This window comes from Crassostrea angulata, chromosome 5, assembly GCF_025612915.1.
Source record: "Crassostrea angulata isolate pt1a10 chromosome 5, ASM2561291v2, whole genome shotgun sequence".
NCBI lineage: Eukaryota > Metazoa > Mollusca > Bivalvia > Ostreida > Ostreidae > Magallana > Magallana angulata.
This window is the reverse complement of record NC_069115.1, coordinates 43,596,969-43,619,703: the sequence shown is the minus strand read 5'-3', so window position 1 is coordinate 43,619,703 and position 22,735 is coordinate 43,596,969. Positions and strand designations below refer to the sequence as shown.

The 22,735-nt window shown below is 35.0% G+C and overlaps 1 protein-coding gene across 5 annotated transcripts; it reads left to right on the top strand.

The window, feature by feature from the left end:
- Window positions 1-478: 478 nt before the first annotated feature.
- Window positions 479-20,944, top strand: LOC128182869 (uncharacterized). 5 transcript variants are annotated; one of them, XM_052851635.1, is made up of 2 exons: window positions 479-498; window positions 19,193-20,944. In XM_052851635.1, the coding sequence occupies exon 2, from the start codon at window positions 19,253-19,255 to the stop codon at window positions 20,729-20,731; it is 1,479 nt and encodes a 492-aa protein (XP_052707595.1). In that variant the 5' UTR covers window positions 479-498; window positions 19,193-19,252; the 3' UTR covers window positions 20,732-20,944. The 5 variants fall into 5 exon arrangements, with proteins under 5 accessions (XP_052707595.1, XP_052707591.1, XP_052707593.1 ...); XM_052851631.1 differs by lacking the exon at window positions 479-498 and adding an exon at window positions 5,387-5,714; XM_052851633.1 differs by lacking the exon at window positions 479-498 and adding an exon at window positions 12,162-12,339.
- The last annotated feature ends 1,791 nt before the right edge of the window (window positions 20,945-22,735 follow it).

The window sequence follows — 22,735 nt, the reverse complement described above, 5'->3', positions numbered from 1 at the left end:
ACTAGCTAAAAATACAACAACAAACAATTTGTGAAATGAAAAGCTAAAAAAAAAATAACCACATTTTAAGGCAATTACACTCCATCAGCTGGGAAGTATGTAAACATGGAAAACTTCAAGTCCAGGTATTGATTGAATAACATCAACATCACACCAGTTGTATGTATACACCGTCAATAGTGTCAATTGATTCTAAATTATAGTGCATAAACAGCACATGCATATTCGTGTGAACCTGACTAAGTATAATAGAGTATGTATTATATAATAATGGGTTGCGTATACATAGGTGATAGCCATAGAGATTTAATTCATGAGTCTATACGGGCAGTTCAGCTGTAGGTGTGCCGCACGAGAGATTCAGTAAACATTCGGGGTCCATGTTTGTAACCTATAATCTGGACTGTTACCTTCACGGCATCAATACAATAAGTGCCATAGCCTCCCCTTTATGATCTGTTGAATACTGCTGATCCAGATCCTGTTATGGAGGAAGAGGTGGGTTTCTTCAGTTGATTAGTTCGGTAATCAAACTCTCTCTCTCTCTCTCTCTCTCTCTCTCTCTCTCTCTCTCTCTCTCTCTCTCTCTCTCTCTCTGTCTCTCTCTCTCTCTCCATACCCATTTGGTCCAAAATGAGTGATTTTCTTCAATGTTACAATAAAAAAATCATTTATCAATTAATACTATGGAAAACGTCATGGCTGTGTTTATCAGAGTACTATAACTAACGCGGGATAACTTTTGCCTTGTCAGGATAAACTTACACTCTTACCCCAAAATAGTCAAAAGATATAAATATGATAATTGCTCCACTTCCATTGCTGATATTCCTTTACAAAATTATTATTCATAAAAATATAAAACATTTCATGTAAGTTGTTCACCAATTAAGCATATTTGGGGTATTTTAAGAGAAAGCACTTGTATTCATTGAAACTTGAAACAATTCTCTATTTGTAGCACCATTGTGTCCTTGATAGGTCAGAAATTTATTTTGTAGATAATATTATTTTTCTTATTGGTATGTCAGATTGACTATAAAACTTTGTAAACTGAGACTATTGTATTCAATAAATTAACCACAAAAAAATAAATAAAAAAAATACAGACCCGGGCGTGAAAAAAGAATTGAAAACCCTGGTTGTATTTCAGAAAACGTTACTGGACTCTCAAATATTTAGACTGAATTTTTTTGTAACTTGAAAAATGACACCCTTATATAGGAGTCCCCTATATAAACAGCGTAATTCAAATTACTTTCATGCTCGTTTGCTTCCAGGGTCATGGATATTGATATAAGTCCAACGCACCCAGAAATATTTACGGTATTGTTTTTGAAGAAACGTCCGGTATACATTGTACATGATATAGATTCTAAATTGTTGTCATACATCTTCCTTTTAATCACATATGTAATTAACTGATTAATAAGTCGGTTTAGACTACATGTATTTTGTTTTGTTTATTGTTAGAAAGATAGCCCAAAATTACTCTCTCTCTCTCTCTTCTCTCTCTCTCTCTCTCTCTCTCTCTCTCTCTCTCTCTCTCTCTCTCTCTATTGTATTGTGTATACTTATGATGTGTTACATCGATAAGGACCAGTGTCAAATGTTGGCGTACAATTCAAAAGTCCCATAGATAGAATCTATCACGGTAGTTACTGGTATGTAGAGCTGTGGGCGTTCTTGATCATTTTTCAATTATTGTTATCGATTACACTTAACAAAAAGAAAAAAAAATTGTTCAATCATTCACAAAATCTACTATGACTAACAATACATAGTAAATGCATTAGTGCATCACATTAAAAACAAACAACGTGATTTTTTATTACAGTGGCTTAATCAGATTTTCGGAAAAACCAAGTTTCAAGGATCGTACTAGAAAGAAACCACATAATATTTAATCGGTCAATAGGATTTGGAAACTTGTGACGTAGAACATAAGGTCGTTAAAAATTCTTGTTGTTTGGAGAACATGGAAACATGGACATTGATTGGTGCACATTTGTGCGTTCGAGAATGTTTTCTTTTATATAGGGATGCGTACTTATGTAGTGCAATATACCGAGAGGCCGCTAATCACAAATGATTATTTTTCTCAACAAACTTTCGATTTCATTTAGTGTTTGATCTATAATAGGTTGTGAACGTCTACAATTAATGTTTTTCGTAAGAAACCAATTTTTGAGGTTTTTTGTTGTTGTTGTCACGATGAATAATTATTCTTTTTACATTAAAAATGGCATGTTACAATATGCCCCAGTTGAAGTGTACGTAATAATTGCTTTAAGAGTTATCATATATGTACCGTGTACTTGCAATTTTGCACTTGATAGGGCATAGTGAAAAATTAAAATTAATTGAGAGTAAATGTGGAATGTGGGATAGACGTTGTGAATAATTGATGCAAAGTAATACTATAACTATGAAAATCGACGCATAGAGAAGTAATGTTTTTTTAATGTGAAGTACAATGCAGTTAATGTCTTATTTTTCAAAATCTTATATTCTATAATATTGAATGTCATTAAATTTAAACCCCAAAGTATGCATGAATTCATTTCATCATGAAGAAACTATTAGTTTTCTTCGCTTACGTTTTTAAACAAGGATAAAAAAAAACAACCAATGTGAGCGCTTGTTCAAAACAAATGTACCAAAACCAATGTAAATCAAAGTACTGAAGTACTGAAAGGCGGGCTCTTTTGGCGTGTCTTTAATTATGCATATTGTGTAGTAAAGACTGAAAAAATCTCTCTCTCTCTCTCTCTCTCTCTCTCTCTCTCTCTCTCATGCTTTTAATGTCGGCAAAGCGTCAGAGAGCGACCAAATTTTGTAAGCGGCTATAAACAAAAATATTTCTGTCTAGTAGAAAAAAGTTCAACAGTTGCTGCCTTGAATTTTGCAACAAGCATTATTTATTCAATCCCCATTTCTTCAACGCGCGGCAAAGTAGTTCATGGAAATTCATGCGCATTGTATGTGTCCAAAATGCATAGTCTTGTTTTCAAAACACGTTACGAATAGGAAAACTAAAAAAGATAGACAATTCTCTCGAAATAAAAAAAAGAAACAAAATGCCAACACTTTTGACAAAACGTGGCTCTTTGTGTAACTATTTGGCATAGCGGAAGCTTTTACTTTGACGCTGTTTGGTTTTTTGTTTACTTTTGAAGTTGTGCTATTAATAGTAAACATTGGCGATTTGCCCGCCTATAGCCAGAACTCTGCTTTCAGCAGAGCCCGGCTAAAAAATGAGGTGGATATACAGATTTACTGTTATGGGAAGAAAAAAATGAATATTGTCCGAATAGAATAGCTGAATTATTCGAAAAGTGGCATCGAAAGAGCCAGTGAGGTTACAAAAATTTTGACCGATTTGTTGAATTGGTGACACCTTATTTACCTTTAAAAATGTCATTGAAACAGGATCCGGGATTATTACAATACTCTTGAATGCATCATGTGACAATTAATTCATTGTTCATGTTCTTAACAGTCATAATATTTAACCATGAATCGAAGGTTTCTAAGTTTCATAGAGTTTTCAAAATGATTAATTAATTTATTTAAAATATGGTGACGCACAATTACCTGGTATTAAAAAAATCCTAAATTAGGTGAGAGGAAATTCGATAATATTGAATTTTTGACAGAACAAAAGGAAAAGGCTGATTTTTCCTGCAGTTTCAGCATCACGATTTCGCAAAGGTACTGTGAACTGGTTAACAAAGCATGTTACCGTATCTGCTGTACTTTCCAATTTTTTTCCAGTCAGATCAGAAATACACTGATATTCATTCAAGTTCAATTAATTCGCTTAAACAACTTTTGAAATGGTTCATTCACTTCTATAATTATAGAACTTTTCCATGGCGTCAAAATGATCATAGCACGCGCTTATCGCTTGTCGCTTGGATTATTGTAAACATCAAATCTAGTTATTTATCTAAACAAATCTGAAAAATTGTCTTTTCCAAACGTAAATTTAAGTGATAAATAGCAATGTTAAAAAGTTCACCGGGATATGAACCTGGTGTGATCAAATCTCGGCATTTAAGAAGCCCTTCAGGCTTCACGGGATTTTATCACGTGACCAACCAATTTCATATCCCGGTGAGCATTTTTAATTGCTGTTTATTTCTTAGATACCACACATCAAATTTAAATAAAACGCTCAATGTTAACGTGGAAACCAAGGATAGAAAAAGAAAAACAGTATTATAACTAAAGAGGTCAGACTTGCTTAATAGAATACAACAATGTCATGTAACTATAAACTCAAAATCATATTGGGTATCATAGCTATCAATTCCCTTTTGCCATTATTTAAAAAAAACCCTCAATTTTCGACTAGGGTACCATTCGGATCTAAAAATTTCAAAAAGCATCAGGGATCTTACTGTAAGACATTTTACTGGCCTATTGATTGGAAACCTTATAATAGTTGGTTTATGAATAATTGGAATTTCTTCATTCGGTCTTAAAGGCGTAGGCTCTTATCAGGTCCCAGTAATGCAGTCATTATGAACGGTCTACAATGCATTCCCATATGAGATCCAGACTATTTGAACCACTTTATTAATACTAGTATTTTTTTTTCAAAATCGCTTAATTCCTCGAAAATTATACGTGGCCATGGATGACGTTAAGCATGAAAATAATTTCGGACAGACCAACAATAAACCAGAAGTATTAGAACCATTTTAACAAGAGCTTGGACTTTGGGTAGTTGTGTCAAACAACAATGTGACGTAGGCCTGTCTATTTCTTTGCTGGCCACTCAGCCATGGCTCTGTGAAATCAGCAAGATTTGCCTTGCTTTTGAGCTAAGACTACGCAATCGGTGTATATTGCGCTTGAAACGCGTCATTTTTAACTTGTTTTGACGCATGAAATAGATAGCTACGTCCTACTGAAAGTCCAATGTCTTGTTAAAATGGTTCTATCTTCACGATATCTCGATCTGAAAGCTTAGGATACACTCGATCAATATGTAAGTTAACAACTATACAAACTATGAAAGGGGAAATGAAGATATAAGATATCGCTATAACATGCGAGGATAACTAACTGTAGAGTTTTCTATGACAAATATCCGTAAAAAATAATTCAGTCATCAGAAATAAGAGAGTTGTGTGTCTTTTTGTTTAGTTGTCAAGCAATAAAGGGTCTTTTTTAATGTCAACATTGCACGGGACATGTCATTGCTGAAAATAACGTTGCACGATCATTAAATAAAGGTGTCTGTTTTCACTAATCTCTGTCTGCACTTCAACTTGATTAACAGTGAGTAAACACACAAAGGGTCTCCTGTATGATGACATAACTCTTCGGTACGGATGTAAGAAAAAAACTTCGCCATATAAAAAAAATTCAGCAAAATTCCACAGGGCACTGGATGATAGTTATAAATGCCCAAATTGAATAAAATCAACTCGATATGTCCTTTGTGGGTGCTACGGGTTTATTATCTGGGATGATAACAAAAATGCTGTTAAAATTTAGTTACCTGAGACGATTTGATTGTGTACACGAAGCCTTGTATCCAGGTGTGATTTATGAATGAAATACGTGGGAGTGTTTGCCATGTGACGACACAAAGCGGAACTGAAATTGACAGCCCGTAAATTCCCGTCCTGGAGACTCGTTGCGTAATTTTGTCAACAGTGCTGGTTTACTTTACCGGAAGTCTTCGGGAGGAAAACTTGGTAAGACGAGATATATTTAATTTACTTTTTTCTTCTCTTTTTATAGTTTATCTAACTTGTATTGATTTGATATTACTGGCCTGTGTAATATAATTGTGCGTGTTGATGTGGAAATGGGATGGGGTTACAAAAATAGAGGTCTGTGTACATGTGTGTAAGGGGGGGGGGGGGGGGGTCTTCGCTGCAATAATGAATAAAGTCGTGTTTTGCGATGCAACATATGATGTAGGTGTAATCAAACCAATGTCGACTCGATGAACTAGAGAATCGTGAAGTACTATAAATAAATGGCATGACAAGTTTTGGTAGAAAACATGAACGTGTGGAATTCTGTAGAATTTCCCCCACACTCTTGTTGATAATATGATTCGCCAATAGTGCCATGTTCGTGATGAGGAAAAATACGTAAACTAGTTTTAAGTTATTTCCTTTTTATTTCAGCTTCTGCATTATAATATATAGGATAATTAGTCTTAATTTTGATACTTGGAAAATGTTTTACTTGTAATTCAGTCTTAACTCAATTACATGTTACACTTTCCACACTGACCTTGATTTGATTCAGTGACTGTGAGTAGACACGCAATGTGTTTCGGGGCCGATAAAGGCCTTACTATTTAGTTACACTGTAACAGCTTATACAATTACAAACCCACGGTAAGCTTTAGTTACCTATTAGCCCTGTACCGGAAAACCGGAGGGGCTTTATCAATATCACTGTATGTCAGTCATTCTGCCCGAACTTCGTTTTCCAGATTTCTTCTCTTTCTGTAACAGTTATGGTTTGTTGGATTCATTTAAAACTTGCTGTGTAACCTTAGGTTGAGAAACTACAGATCAAGCAAGTTAAAATATTTTTTTTTAAATTGAATAACCGGTGATAAAAAAATTAATTTTACACGATTCATTTTTGTTTAGTTTTAACTAACTGCATGTAACTAACGAATTTGTTCTTGAAAAAAAAAGATTCATTGAATTGTTTTTACCTAAGACCTATTCAGCACTTTCAGGGACGTAAATTACTTATATTCTGATATTTACTCATTTGCCTCTGAATACTTGTTTCATATGAATTGAATCATGTGAATGTGTCCCGAGATTGAATTTAATGTTCATGTCTGTACACTCTACGGTATAAAAAAAACCCACTCAGTGCAATCTATAGACGCTGAATCCCATTAACATTTTAACGGAGTAGCATATCTTAAACATGTTTAAATCCATGCCATTAATCTAGGTCTGTTAAACGCGATGGACACCCCTTACAGAAAACTAATGAAAGATAATTATTCTTTTTAATTTATTCTTTAAAATCCGAACCGGTGATTTAGACCATTTATTTTTGAATGCATAATAATATAGGTATATAGTAATCATTCATACATTTATTCGATATCTTAGAAACACCACCCCTTTTCTGCTTATGGTGAATGCCTTTCTTCTAGACTTGAACGGCGAATATGAAATTTCGCCCACAGCTCTTTAACATCTGCAAGAAAAATGTACAATCAAAATATTTGCGTATGAGAAGGTTATGATCTCTCGAATAAATTGAATTTTACTCGGGAAGCTATTTGATATCTTGAAATAGATGCTTTGAAACCCAAATCATTGTTACTCAATTACAGGCGATAAATAAATGAAGTGTCATAACATCGACCCAAAATTATTGTATTAGAGCGAATTAAGTGAAGTTGGTATCGATTCAGTGCCTTAAGCTAAATAAAGAAAAAGTTAAAAGTTTACGGCAACTTATGTTATCGCCAATGCGACTGGGAAATGGCTAGTTATGGATCGGAAGTCATTGAAGGAATGACGTTCTATATATTCGCAACAGGTTTGTCTTTTTAATAGAACCACTTTAACAAGAGCTTGGACTTGGGGTAGTTGTGTCAAACAGCGATGTGACGTAAGCCTGTCTATTTCATTGTTGGCCACTCAGCCATGGCTCTTTGAAATCAACAAGATTTGTCTGGCTTTTGAGCTAAGACTACACAATCGGTGCATATTTCGTTTGAAACCGCGTCATTTTTAACATGTTTTGACGCAGGAAATAGATAGCGAGGTCCTACTAAAAGTCCAAGGTCTTGTTAAAATGGCTTTATCTGCTTTGCAAATGAAAACATGTAAATCTACATGATGTTATGATATTACATGTAGTAATAGTAACTCACGTCTACGACAGCATTGGAATTGAATATTTATGGATATGAGAAATGCGTTATGATTCATGAAAATTACTAAGGATATTTTTATGAGTTGTTATAATTAGACATTGCATCATTTCAGATTTGCTAATCAATATTAAGACTAATACAGGCTGAGCATGTCCTTAAAATGTCAAGCAGTGAGTCATAACAGTGTAAAAATAAATTGATTGGTATGTAACTGAAACATGACCATTATTGTTGTTGCGATTTTTAAACAAACAATGTTGATCAATGGGTGAGGACTGGAGAGTGGGGGGGGGGGGGGGAGATGACGTGCAATTAATATTAGTGTGAAGTTAAATGGTGTGGGCGGGGGGGGGGGTGGGGCTTAAATATAACTGATAATGATAGCACTGCTACATGTAGATCAATTATTATGTGGAATTTGGGATTGTATTATCTTCATTTGAGTGAAATATTAGTTTATAAAAGTCCACTTTGCTAATAAAGCGATGGAATTAGATTATTTGTGTCATAATTAATTCTGTCTCCGTTTATGATATGCTTTTTGGGAGGTGATTCCAATCAACTTTCCTATTCAGTTACTCTGGCAAACCGAAAGTGAAACAGTGTTTTGACCTAAGCACAAATCATCACCGCTGACAAGACTAAGTTCTTGAAAGTAATAGAAAAAAATTCGATGTAATGTATGCTGAAGCATTGTTTTTCAAGGAAACGTATCTATAAACACATTGAAAATAGTCAAATTTTATATACTGCGAACAATTTAAATATTTTTGTAGTCTCATGTATTCCTATGCCAGAGTTAATATAGTCTCGTTCACCAGACGCTCGGCTGTCTCCGTAAATCTGCGACAAGTAGAGAGGGGGCTCTCTTGCTTGTCGGATATTAACGGAGACAGCCGAGCGTCTAGTTAAACGAGACTAGAGTTCGATATCAATAGTGCTTGGATCCATACAATTTTTAGAATCGTTTTGATAACTAATACATACTAGTAGTTGAAATCTATCTTTAAATATTACACAACATGATTCATATGGGATTTCTTGAAATTCTTGTCGGAAAAGTCTAAAAATTCATATTATAAAAAAGTGCGTAATTCAAATACAAACTAGAAACTAATTGCCATGCAAGATAAACTGATTTTAATATAAAATATTATCGATAAAATCAACTCCCGTCAGTACTTCAGTACTTTGATTTATTATTACAACCACCCAAGACTTAAATTTCAACAAAATATCGGAAAACGTTCCTTTTGTGTATTTGCTTAAACCGCGATAAATAAATGTTAGGTTACACAAAACGGTGGAGAAACATAAATTGATAACATACTGCTATAATTGTAGAGAATTAGTACACAATTGATGATGTAATATTTATCTAGTAGGGACAATGCAAATGCGAAATGGGCATTTAATACTCAGCATTCCTACAGCAGCTAGCCCCAAAATAACACCTTCATTTATAAGAGTTGATCATCCCAGTATTTGCTCTGTAATCAGCGTTGTTCAAACACGTCTTCCCCATATATCGTAAGAACATGTCATTTACTGAAAGGGGATATGTATTGATGAGTCAAAACGCCGTCACGAATTTGCGCGCATCTTCGCATGACTAAACACATTTGTGAAACTATCGAGACGAATTTCACAGAAAGAATCGCCACCTTTTCGTATTATTTGGACAGCTCCTGGAAGAATTAGGGGAAATTGTCAGATTATTTTTATCCATCCCCCCTTTCTCCAGGGAGGAAAAAAAATGAATGTCTCTGCGTCACCATACATCTCGGAGGACTTTTCTACTTTATTGTAGCCAGAAATCTGTGACGAAATTCAGGCCTACACTAAATTTACTAAAAATTATATGTATTAGATACTAGTATACCGTTTTTATCAATTTATCTTCTTTTAGGGGAGAGATGGGTTGTTGGGGAATGAGGAGGGGGGGGGGGGGGGGTAGTTACAGGAAGTGTATAGTTGCATTATATATTGTACATGTATTTCTCATTGAAACTTGTAACACAAAATGTAAATGTGTCCAATAATAATGCATTACTTAGTATTCAATGATTTAAACAACTGTGTCTACACGTGTATTTTTTTTTATATTGTCTGCTGTATCATCCCTCAAGGATCAATATATAGCTGTCAGGATTGTGTTAATATATATCTTGACGATTGAGAGAGAGAGAGAGAGAGAGAGAGAGAGAGAGAGAGAGAGAGAGAGAGAGAGAGCAAAATCGACCGTTGATATCGCAGCTTATCAATGCATTACTATTAACATTGAAATAGAACACCGCTTTAATACCTATCTATCTTTATATTTCCATATATTTACATTTTCCAGTGTCTAACACTACGTATCGATTTTGTACTATATAACCCATAAAACAAATGACGCCAAATTGAGGCCCCAGCGGGGTATGCTTATTTATATTTAAATATTTAATCGCACGATGGCTAAAAATTATATAAATATAAGTAATAAGGAATCACTCTTTGAATATTATGAGATGATAATTTCGGTCGGGGCGTGATCAAATCTATCATAAAGCCCTTCAGGCTTTATTGGATTTGATCACGCTCCGACCAAAATTATCACTTCATAATACTCAAAGAATGATTCCTTATTCCTTATATAATTCAATCTTTCACAATAGATATACAAGCTGATCAGGACAATTTACTCTGGCTTATCGTGTTAATGGTCCCTGGTTAGTTAATAACTATTGCATCTAATCTAACGTAGTCCAACGGAATTCTGTCTATCTGAGTTAACGGAGGAATAGAAATTGATGGACACTAATAACAATCTATTTACGACATTACGTATCCCTAGAACTAAATATCCATTAGGATAAGATCTGCCGATATGTATAGCTATGACAGCTACAATATCAAAGTATTCATATATGTATAGAACCAACGACATATCGTCTGCAATACGAAACGGTTCAATGTGCATTCACATGTAAATGTAGGGATATTGATTGGTCGAAAAAGAATACTTACTAAAACTCATTTCAATATTTCTAGATTTATTTATTAGATTAAATAGAACATAGATCCCAGTTTCTCTTTTTTTAAATACACAAGAACAAGGTACACTGTAAGAATTCTCTGAAAATTATTTTTGTCTGGAGCGAAAACAAATTTCCCAATTTTTCCAAGAAGCCACACCCCCGAAAAGCAACGCCCAGAGTTATTTTACAGTAATCTATTTGATTGGGTTTTTTTTAAACACAAAAAGCCATTCTTATATTTGTGTTATATTTTGTATTCAGTGATTTGTTCCTATTTAATAGCAAAATGTGATATAATTTCGATCATTGTGGCTAGACAATCAATTGCAACATATCGAAGATGCAAGTTCGGAGAGGGGTGGGGGTGGGGGGGGGGGGGTAGGGTGACGAGTACGAGTGGGTGTAACTGATAGAACATTCAATTATTTTACTTCTTTTCGAAATCACGATCCACAGAGACATGCTCAAACTGTTGCTATTTTAATTCATTTTTATCGAAATGTTTGTGCGTTAGTGGGTGTTTAAACATGGGCATTGTGCTTTTAGAATAACTAAACTAAGCTGACCAAATATTTTGAAAGGAAGATAAAATCTGTTGAACTAATATTATCACATTCATCAGATTTTCTTGCAGAAATGTCTTTTTAGTCTAAATATGTCAAATGCTGTAAAATAAAGGTGTGAGAGAGAGAGAGAGAGAGAGAGAGAGAGAGAGAGAGAGAGAGAGAGAGAGAGAGAGAGAGAGTGTTAAAAAGGATTTTGACTTTTTTTCAATGAACATACTCGATTTAAAGTACAAAATAATGACAATATCTACTGGTTGGCTACATGTTTGAGGACAATAGCACGTGAATTGTCCCAAGATATATAGCAGCCCATTTCCGAGTCGAAGCCGGGGGAAATAATTGTTTGCTGTCAAGGGGGACAATAAATATGCTTTGTCCTCTTAGCCAGTAGATCACTGTTAATTATGTATACTATCAAGCTACCGGATGTTGAAATACTTAAAAAATAGAGAGAGAGAGAGAGAGAGAGAGAGAGAGAGAGAGAGAGAGAGAGAGAGAGAGAGAGAGGTTAACTTTAAAAGGAAAGAAAAAATCGTTCTTGCATAATTTTCTATATGCTTCTATTGTTTGCCATATTTGTAGTTTACATGTACCTGTACTTGATCTCAAAGAGTACTCATAATTTCGTTTATTATGCATGAAGTCTCTTGTCGGGCTGAGGAGGGTGCGTTCGGATCGTGACGGCGTTTCGCTACTTCACAAAAGGATTCCATTGTTTAATATTTGAAAAGCACTAAATCAAATCGATTTTTTAACGATTGGATCCGAAAAGAAATAACAAACAGGTTCTCTTTTTTACTCGTTCTTTGGAAGGTGATACAGTTCTCTTGAAGTTTGGCGGAGAATGTTAATGGTGTATAAAGTAAGTTGTTTCCTCTTGCACGATAATTCTAGTGCTTCAGTATTGTGTATATACATCTCCTCAATGTGAATTCAACGTGATGATGTTAAAACGAAGATGCATTTGCTGCAAAGTCTTAGTAAGTTCCTTTTTTAAAAAAAACATATTTCTTGTGTTTTCATTCCCCTAAAATTTTTGAATTTTAGCTTTTTTAAACAGTAAAGGATTTCAGACGATAATTTTGACGGTGAAATTTTACAGTAAAACAAACTGTTTTGGTGGGGTTTTTTTCATTTTAAAAAGCAGATATATTGAATCTGTAAAATAGAATAACAAGAGTTCCTATGGCTCTATCATATAAACACACTTTTGATGTACTATATTTTTTAGTTTGTGAAAATTTAACTATTTAAGATGACCAGACTGATGGTTTAATGCGGAAATGGGTTATTTAATTACGTGAACCGTGTACATGTATATGCGATAATTCTTAAACTACTTCAAGTTCTAAAGAATGAATTGAATTTTTCCGATTTCCTCATTTAAGAATATTGGGTTTTGTTGACGTAGAGGAGAAGGATGGTTTGGTGTTTTAAGGACAGTGGTTTAAAATGAACGACGTTTGCAGCTTAAGAAACGGCCATTTGTCTGCATTACGACGATTGACGAAGAATAAGACGAGTGCAAAAGAAGAGGAAAAAAGCCAATATGAATGGCTACACTTTCACAAATGGCTTTCATGGTTTTTTAGCCTCTTTAATTAACTTTGTGCACAATTTTGTTCTTCATGATGCCTAGGTTCTTTAAGCGTGCCTATGCATGAATGCAAGCAGTCAAATAGCAAAGACCGTAAAACCAATTAGTGATCATTCTAAAACTATGAAGCAGATCCAAAAGAAAGTAAAAGCGATCAATAAAGCCGTTAATTAGAGTTCCTTATCAATAGTACAGGCCTTTGACTTTTGTACCCGTGCATAGTGTGATGGAGTGTTTGGAGTGAAAAAAAAATCATTTGTTCAGAATATCAGAGTATCAAAGTCACTATTCCGACTGCTTTTCTTTCATATTTATTCAGTATATATGGTTATTTGTTCTTATTCATTTATTGATTTAAAAAGAATTATGACTTCATATCTCTTAATTATTACTTATCCGTGTAACTATTTTCTCAGGCATAATCTCTCTTTCTCCCTCCATTCTTCTCTAATTATCTCTTGCGTGCATTGTACATAAAGGTTGTGCATCTCACCCCACCCCCCTCTCTCTCTCTCTCTCTCTCTCTCTCTCTCTCTCTCTCTCTCTCTCTCTCTCTCTCTCTCTCTCTCAATAACCTTGATATTCTAGATATTCATGAAGTTCAAGAACGATGTCCTAAATCGACAACTCATTTGCACGTCAACATCGTAGTTGTCAGAGTTTAAGTACAACACAAAAGGAGTTTTCGGCAGTAGAAGCTCAATGTTTTACAGATAAACTGAATTGATTCATTCGACTAATCAATTAAAAGCGTCGAAGTTTTTCGCATATGTTACAAATATCAACTACGTATATTTGTAATAAGAGCTTTTCTGGGCTGGGAAGATTTGTTATACAGATAACTTTGCAACCTTTTCTATTTATATTCTTAAATGGCGTTGCACTAATCAAATTATTGCAATCAGAAATCTGTACAAGACGATATTCGTTAAATACAATATAAACCCAGTTATAGCTAATGCCTGCATCTCTATGAATTCACTTTGCAAGCTACGTAAGTAATTCGTTACATTCGTATAACAAATGTGTAAAAAAAAAAGGGAAATGCAAAATATACGGTACATGTACATAGTACATGTTTCCAAATTAAAAACTATTGAAAATCCTCAGAAAATATTTAAGTGATTAAAAATTCGAATTCGATACGTTATACACCGTATGTAATATTTCGATAAGGAGTACATACCATATACCAAAAAAACAGCTTCTAATGAAAAGTATAAACTTTTATGGAAATTTGTAATGTCTCAACTTCTGCTGTTTAATTTATGTTCACTTAATATATATTTGAATAAAATATTTCTTAAACTAACTTTGCGGGACACAGAATCAATTCGTTATATCAGCTTCGTTTGTTAAAATTGACGTATTACGAATGATTTTAGGAGATTTCCCAGGGCCTTCCGCAAAAACCCCGCCATCGTGGTGAAATTGTTTTATCCGTGCTCATACCTTAGTTAAGTCGTGAAAAATTGTCTGAGTATTATAATTGAGCACAACGATTCTTTAACAATTTTTTATTCCAGTACAATTCATTTGAGTGAATAAGTTAATATTTTAGAAACAAGTGCTAATTGGTAGAAAGTACGATTTCAGATTTGTTTAACCGCACTGTTTTTATGCCGCCAATATTTCGATGTAATTATTTTTTCAAATAATACATGTACAAAGATGTGCACTATATTTTCTTTTAATTTTCAAATTTCCTATTCAGTACCAGCAATTGATCATTTCTGGCATTCTAAGTATCCCTTACGCCCCTGTGTTTATGCTTTTTATTCGGATTAATCCATGTGGTTGACATTTTTGTTGGCGGGGATTATCATACTCACGGGAATATGTATTCATTTTGTATACTGTCCACAACCCACAGTCCAATCTATGTAAGTTCGGTCAAAGTGTCTAACAACCCAACAATTCATGGGGGCCGTATCAACATTACCACACGGACGATTATTCTAATTAAAAATTGTCATCCATTCCTGGATTTTCGATAGAGTTGTCTCGGTAGATGCATAGTGGGTTCGCCCGTTTTTGACAACCTTTTCGTTATGATGGCGTCCTTCTCATTCAGCCAACACTGCTAATATTGATTGCGTTCGTCCTGTTAATGTGAAGGGGGGACTTAACATCTGAGTAAATCCCAGGCTCATTTAAGGCAATGGAAGCATACGTTAAATATAGACTGGCAGGACAGATAGTGTTACGAATATAATTCTCTTTAGGAAGAATAATGTTTTCGTCCATTCTTGATAGATATCCAAATGACGAACTTCAGTCCGTTGACACCATTTTAGAGGAATAATATTCAAGAAAAAATAGTTTAGGGATTAAAACCCGGTTCGGTAAGCAATATGTCTCTGTTTTCCTTTCATTTTATCTGTCTTTATTTTTTGGGTACAATTTGCTCGTGTAATTTCTTTGTACAAGCCCTCTGGTCTCTATCTTGTAGTAAATTAAAGTAGTTAAACCGGACAGAAAGGGTAATGCATCTTCTGAGGGTACAAACGGGTTTTTAAAAAAATGATATTTCAATTAAAGCAACCATTGTCAAGATTTCATCCGTTGACTCCGTTTTTCAAAGAAAAATTAAAGGAGGGGAATTACACATTGTTCGAGATTAAAACAAGATTCTCTCTCTCTCTCTCTCTCTCTCTCTCTCTCTCTCTCTCTCTCTCTCTTTCTCTCTCTCTAAATCACTGCAATTAATTCACATTGGACCCCGGGTCTTTATTCATCCCAGTAAACCAATTTAATTGAAGCTGTGGACAATGAGGACAAACTTTAAATCTTGTCAAGCCAGTTAGATGTAGGACTTTTTTTTTAAAAGTCTCTACAACTCCGAACTTTGTAGCTCTCTCTCTCTCTCTCTCTCTCTCTCTCTCTCTCTCTCTCTCTCTCTCTCTCTCTCTCTCTCTGTGCGCTTATCATTGTTGCAATTCATTTTTACTACAAACGAGACAAAACAACTTGAGCCTGATACTCAGGACATGTCTGTGCGTAGGTGCTATAGAATAACGCATCCGTACTTACTCTATCTCCCGTTTCTTTAAAGAACGTGCATCTGGATTTATTTATTCATAATTGTTTATCATTACAATTTTAAGTGTCTGTAATATACCTTACTATTTTAAACCTTAAAGACTTAATGGTATTCTCTCTCTCTCTCTCTCTCTCTCTCTCTCTCTCTCTCTCTCTCTCTCTCTCTCTCTCTTTCTCTCTCTCTAATTTTAAGAACATCCTCTTAAATGATTAAGAAAAATGATAGGTCAAGAAATTACAAACCGGTGAACAAGAAAATTGCATCATCTGTTGCACATCTTTTGATTAAAACTGACACCCTTCGAACACGTTTTTCGTTGGCAAATGATTACCCTAAACTTATATAACCGGTTGACGTGCTAATATCTCATTCATTCCTCTCATTTCATACCAATACGCAGTTCAACGATCGTAGGCCGTGAGTGGTCGTTCGTGCCGCCGTGTCCACAATGTCATTTCCTCTCCCTGATTATCACGTCTATCACCAAGGTATCCTATCCCCCCACTATTAATTTTTTTCCCTCGTCGTTAGAATAGGTGTCGTTTTCATAAACTTACTGAAAGGCATTTACCCGTGCACGCACGGATTCAGAAGATACGTACATGATTAAAAATAAGTCTAGAGATACTGACTTAAGAATCGTTGCATGGTGAATTCTTGCTATTTTGAATTCTTAAAAGATCAATGATACAATAGTTATAGTCAAAAGATAAAACCTTATCTGAAAAAAAGAGCCATTTTAACAAGTGCTTGGACTTTCAGTAGGACGTAGCTTTCTATTTCTTGCGTCAAAACAAGTTAAAAATTACGCTGTTTCAAACGAAATGTGCACCGATTGCGTAGACTTAACTCAAAAGCCAAACAAATCTAGTTGATTTCAAAGAGTCATTGCAGAGTGGCTAGCAATGAAATAGACATGCTAACGTCACATTGCTGTTTGACATAACTCCCCATAGTCCAAGCTCTTAGTAAAATGGTTCTATATAGCTCTATTTTGTAACATTAAAGTTTGAAATATTTTCTGCAAATATTTTCGTGGGAGAAAATTTCGCTGCGGCACTCGCGAGATATACTCTTCGCAAATAAAAAGTGATTAACTATTAATATATTCCTTTGAAGGGTTATTGTAAAGAATCTTTAAGCTGAATCATCTCAACCGAATGTGCTAGCATATTGTCTTGTTTTTAGTCGATTTAATGAAAGTCATTTCCGACCACACGGTAGATTGTTTTAATTTTTAACACCTATTCACATAAAATTACGTATCCAGTAACTGTATTATTTTATAAGAGTTCATTAGTATGATAATGATGAAATGTAGTACATGTTCCTGGATTCGTACGTTTCTAAATTTTGTAGAAAACGTGGATACGGGTGTTTTATGGAAGCATATGAGTGTTTGTGTCTCCGCTAGTTGGAAAAGCTAATGTTCTAAGTTTGTACACATATGATCATACTTGTCGTGAAGGCCCAAGGAGGTGCGATTGTGTGCATTTGCCTTAATTCCAAAGCGCCGTCTTCATCACACCTCGTTTCTAATAATCTAATTAATTGATTTGTACTGCAGATGTCAGTCAATTTAATGACTTTACATTCAATTTCCTTGGAAAAAGAAATCAATCATCCATTTTTCGCCGTCGTCCAGTATGCTTCATTCATTAATTAACCAATTAAGAGAAGTAGGCATGACATTTGATTCCTAGCAACGGAAATAAAAAAAATCTGCGGCGTTTGCAAAATCAATCGGTGGGTAATATACGAGCATTGAGGACCTCAGTCTTTACAAAGGGTCATTTTGTCGTGAAGAACTCGACCCAAGCAATATGTCACGATCAAACTTGATTATGATCTAGGTGATCACTGGACGTCTAGCTGATTATCTAGTTCACTAATTACTTTATTGAATAAATGATCTTTGCCTTACTGTAAGAAGGTACTTTTGGTTATCCAGACCAGAAACATGTATCTGGAATTTGAGACTAAAATATGTTAATGATTGCTTTCTTTTCTAACTTCAAAAGTTTGGCAACTGCCGATGTTTGAGAACATTTTCAATGTGTTTTATCTAGAACAAACGAAAATATAAAATACGTAAATACGTCATGAATTTCTTTAATGTTGTGAACTGCAAGTAAATATACTGCATTAACTTTGGTTCTGTAGCATTTACAAGAGCACAGAAACGTACGTGCAATCCTGATTGTCTGTTTTACATGTACTAATTCAAAGAGGTCGAATATTCAATTATACCCATTTGTTAACAAACCGGAAATCGTTCAGCTTTTGCTGAATGTAGTGATTAAATTATTCCAATGTGATGACCTTGGTCTGGGTTTTTTCTTTGCTTTACCAAACCTTGTGAGAGTCGAGAACCTAAGTGCTTCGGATTAAATATTAATGTTCATTGGCTGTTGATTTTACGATTTAACGTCTGTACACTATTGAAAAAGCTTCGATTTGAACTGCGCTAATCCGATTATTAGCTTGATCTATCCAGGTCAAACTTTAAAGCTTTCAAATGGACTATCTGAGGGGAGCACCTGCTTTGTACAATAGTGGATCAATGTCCTTGGACGTTATTCTTATGACTACAGTTTGGTTTCTCTGCGTTGTGTGATATTTGTGTCTCCCGGGGAATTATATTTCAATTATTTGGTCGACGGTATGATTATTATGATTTTTTTTTTTCATCATTTGTAATATTATTAGCCAAATTGCTTTCAAACCCACGGATAAACTCATGGGCATCAACTCGATGTCTTCCTACACAGGATATTATACTTCGGTGGCATTGTCATACATGTATGTCTGACGATGACGTCGAAACAGTAGGTCACATAATGATAATGTCATTGCAGTTATGGGGGAGTAAAGAATATGACAATCCGCGAATGAAATTGAAGCTCGATGAAAGTATTTGTAGGTAGTAGCATTTACAGTAATAGATTGGAAGTCTATCCTCACAATTAAAGGATTGTTTGTATATACGTGTATGATAGGCCAGATACTAATCAGTTGTAATAAATAAATATTGCAGTCATTGTGTTTGAAAACATATGGTTGTTTGTCTTTCAGATATGATGACAGTCTGTGGTGGAGCTTTAGACCTTTGACAATAGAAGCAACACACGCATCATGAACACCTCTACAACGGATGGGACGCAGTTCTTGGCAGAAGAATCAAGACAAAGAATTTCGGCCGATCTGTTCAGCCGCCATCTTATTCCGTCCTTAGTTTACGTCGTAGTCCTAATTCTTATTGGAGTCCCCGGTAATTGTCTTGTGTGTCACGTGTACACCAAAAAATGGCGGCGGAGACGGAAACCGTCGACGCTGTTTGTGCTTGCTCTCTCGTGGTTCGACTTATTAAATAACGTTGTCTCTCTTCCCACCGAGCTTTTTCTGTTGACAAACTATATGTCTTTTGATTACCCCGCCTTGTGCAAAAGTTCCAGGTTTGTGACGTTCTTCATGAATGCTGCCTCTTCCATTGTTCTCATAGGAATAGCCATTGACAGATTCATTGGAATTTGGTGTACGTTCAAAACGAAGCCTTTCAGCGTTTCGCGAGCCAAATTTGTGGTTGTGTTGTCCATAATCTTGGCTGCATTGACATGCTGGCCAAGTGTTCTGTTATACGGAACTCAGACAATTCAAAATGGCCAGTTTTCCTTAAAGACCTGTCTCATCGATGATGATTTCCGCGAGGGCGAGAATGCCATCTATCCGTTTTTATACGGCATGTATCTCTTATGTTCGAATGTGATAATCGACATAATGTTTATCGTGCTGTATGCCATGATTGGTATGAGGATATACCGCAGACGACAGTTCGGCAGTCTGAGTCCAAAACGTAGTTGGAGCACTGTGATAACCTTCAAACGGAGGCCAAGTCTCTGTTCATACTCTAGTACAACTAATATGGAGGAGGACAGCATCCCGTTAAATGCGGGGAAAGGCAGCAAATTCTGTGCTAGGTTGGTGAGGCAGGAGAGTTTCTCGAGTGAAAAGTCGTACAATACTCTGAAGAATAACAAATACAGTATGAACAGATCCGTGGACTCCTTGCCTGCTAAAGTCAATGGAATGAGACACGAAAATTCTTGCCGAACATTATCCAAAATTAACGAAGTACAGAACAGCTTGATAAACTCCGAACACCGTAAGCGGTCTGCCAGCTTGCCAGAGTGTAACGTTCTTCACGTTGGGTTAGCCGACGCTAAAAAATCCCCCAGAAACACGTTGTTGAAACCGAGGAGCGTTTCGCGCCAAGCGTCATTCATATCCTCCCAGACCCTTCCGAGTGAGGTTTGTCGGTACGGACGTACGTATCATACCGGAAGAACAACATTCATGCTTTTCACTGTGACGTTGGCGTACGTGTTAACTTTTGTACCGTACTGTGTTATTGTCATAATACGGTACACAGACAAGGATTTTTACGACAAGCAGAGCGACTTGCAGAAAAATTTATACCAACTTTTTCTCCGGTCTTATCTCTTATCCAGTGCAATTAATCCGTTGATATACAGTTTTACTAGCCAAGCTTTCCGTAAAGAGTGTGCAGCTATTTCGAAAAAGTTGTTTTGCAAGTTGAAAGCTATGAATGTATGAGAATTCTTTTTCAATGCTATGAAAGTCAAATGTTTCAATTTTGAAATGCCATTTCATCCATTCCTCCTATTTATGAAATTATATGTTTATTGTTTATTTATATATGTAGCTTGTTGCTTTTTATAAATGTCTATGAAAGATGTTAATATTGACCTGCGTTCGTATGATTTGTAATAAAGTTTGTTGAGTTTCAATAATGTTGCTTCTGAAGACATATTATCCATTACACGAAATTGACAGTTTGATGGCCACACTTCTTAACAACATTATTCCTAACAAGAAATATCACATTCCCCACTTAGTTCACCATTGGCAAACACAGTTTCTACAGGGCTTTTCAGCCTTTTTCCGAGGGCTCTAAGGGATAAAACATATTACATTCCCGAAAGCATGTCGCTAAATGAAAATCAATGTCCTTCTATGAATGATAATCAATACATGAGGCGATTTATAGTAGCTATTTGAGGGAATAAAAATAAAATGCAACGAGACAATGTGATAGTGATATCATTTCTGAACGATGAATCACGTTTGGAACCTTGGTAATATTGGACAGTACTTTCCTCACAATTGGCTTACAACACATTAAATATTTATCTCGATTCCAAAGAGGGAAGATTTCTGTGAAAAATTGAATGAGATATACATGTAATATGAAAATAAACAATTTTATTTTGAATTTCAATTGATACCAATTAGTTAACTATTTGAATATAAGTTTAAAAATGACTTTATAAACTAATTGTTTAGAACCATCAATTTTCAGAGGGGTCCGATTAATCATATTTTTTTCCGTAAGAATTGGGGACCCGAGGCCTTTCATTTGTATGGGAATTTAATCAGAATTTTTCCGTAGGGGGTGGACCCCCCGTTACAACTTCTAGATCCGCCCACAAAAACACAGTCTCAATTATTTAGGTTGGTTTTAAAAAATATAGATTTCATTTATATCGTATGTATAGGCAAGCTTTAAAAATCAATATAAGTGCTTGTTTATTATGTTCGAGCCACTGACATCTTATACAGCTTTGGGTACATGTAGTTTGCGGTTACCGTAGTACATCCGCATGTATTAGCCAAATCATGTCCTGTAATGAACAAACATTAGCAGTTGGCAAAATTGTTTACAATTTTAATCATACTATCCATTATTCGATAAGATGAAGATTGTTTGTGAAACAAATAACAATGGTAGAAAATTAGTCATACATAAATCTTTTCATAAATATCCGGCTTAAACCAAATGGGTATTGCCGAATGATTGTTTCTCCAGTGCCTACGATTCGCTGGTTAACTTTTCCTATACAGGGACAAACATGATATATACTAGGTTAATGTAAACAATCTTTAAACGTACAAAAAAATACTGCACATTATTAAAGGTAGTTGCAGGTTGGAAAAAATATTAATCACCCGAAGTAATGATTAAAAGCTTAAAGACCATGGGAACTTAGTCTGAAAAAAATGTCATTTTACCCATTTTAATTACATAACGGAAAAGGATATGTATGGATTAAAATGCATTGGTAAAGCTTCTCTAATCCCCCTATGCATGTGTAAAACTGTTCAAATTTGTAGACAGCGCATCCATTTTCTAATTAAGAAACGGATATTGAACGTTAGGCAATGCAGCATAAAGATTTCTTTCTAGACCGGATAATAAAAGGTTTAGTAGTGTGATAAAAGAATCCATAACTCAAGTCTATTTTTTTTATTTTAATGAAAATGAGAATAGAAACATTATAAAAGCTTGCTTTGCAATTATATAAAGTCATATAAAAATAAAATGAGATTATGCATCATACAAAACGCATTCACACTGTGAAACACACATACACAGGGGGACGAGCTGTCCCCTATTTATTATCTTCTAGATTCAAACATAAATGACTAGAAAAACACAATTAAGTTTTTGATGCATGGCTCAAAATTATTTACTGCTTTACTATGATAATCCATAGGCTTATTTTCACTCAAATAAATATATTACATCAGGTAAAGAAC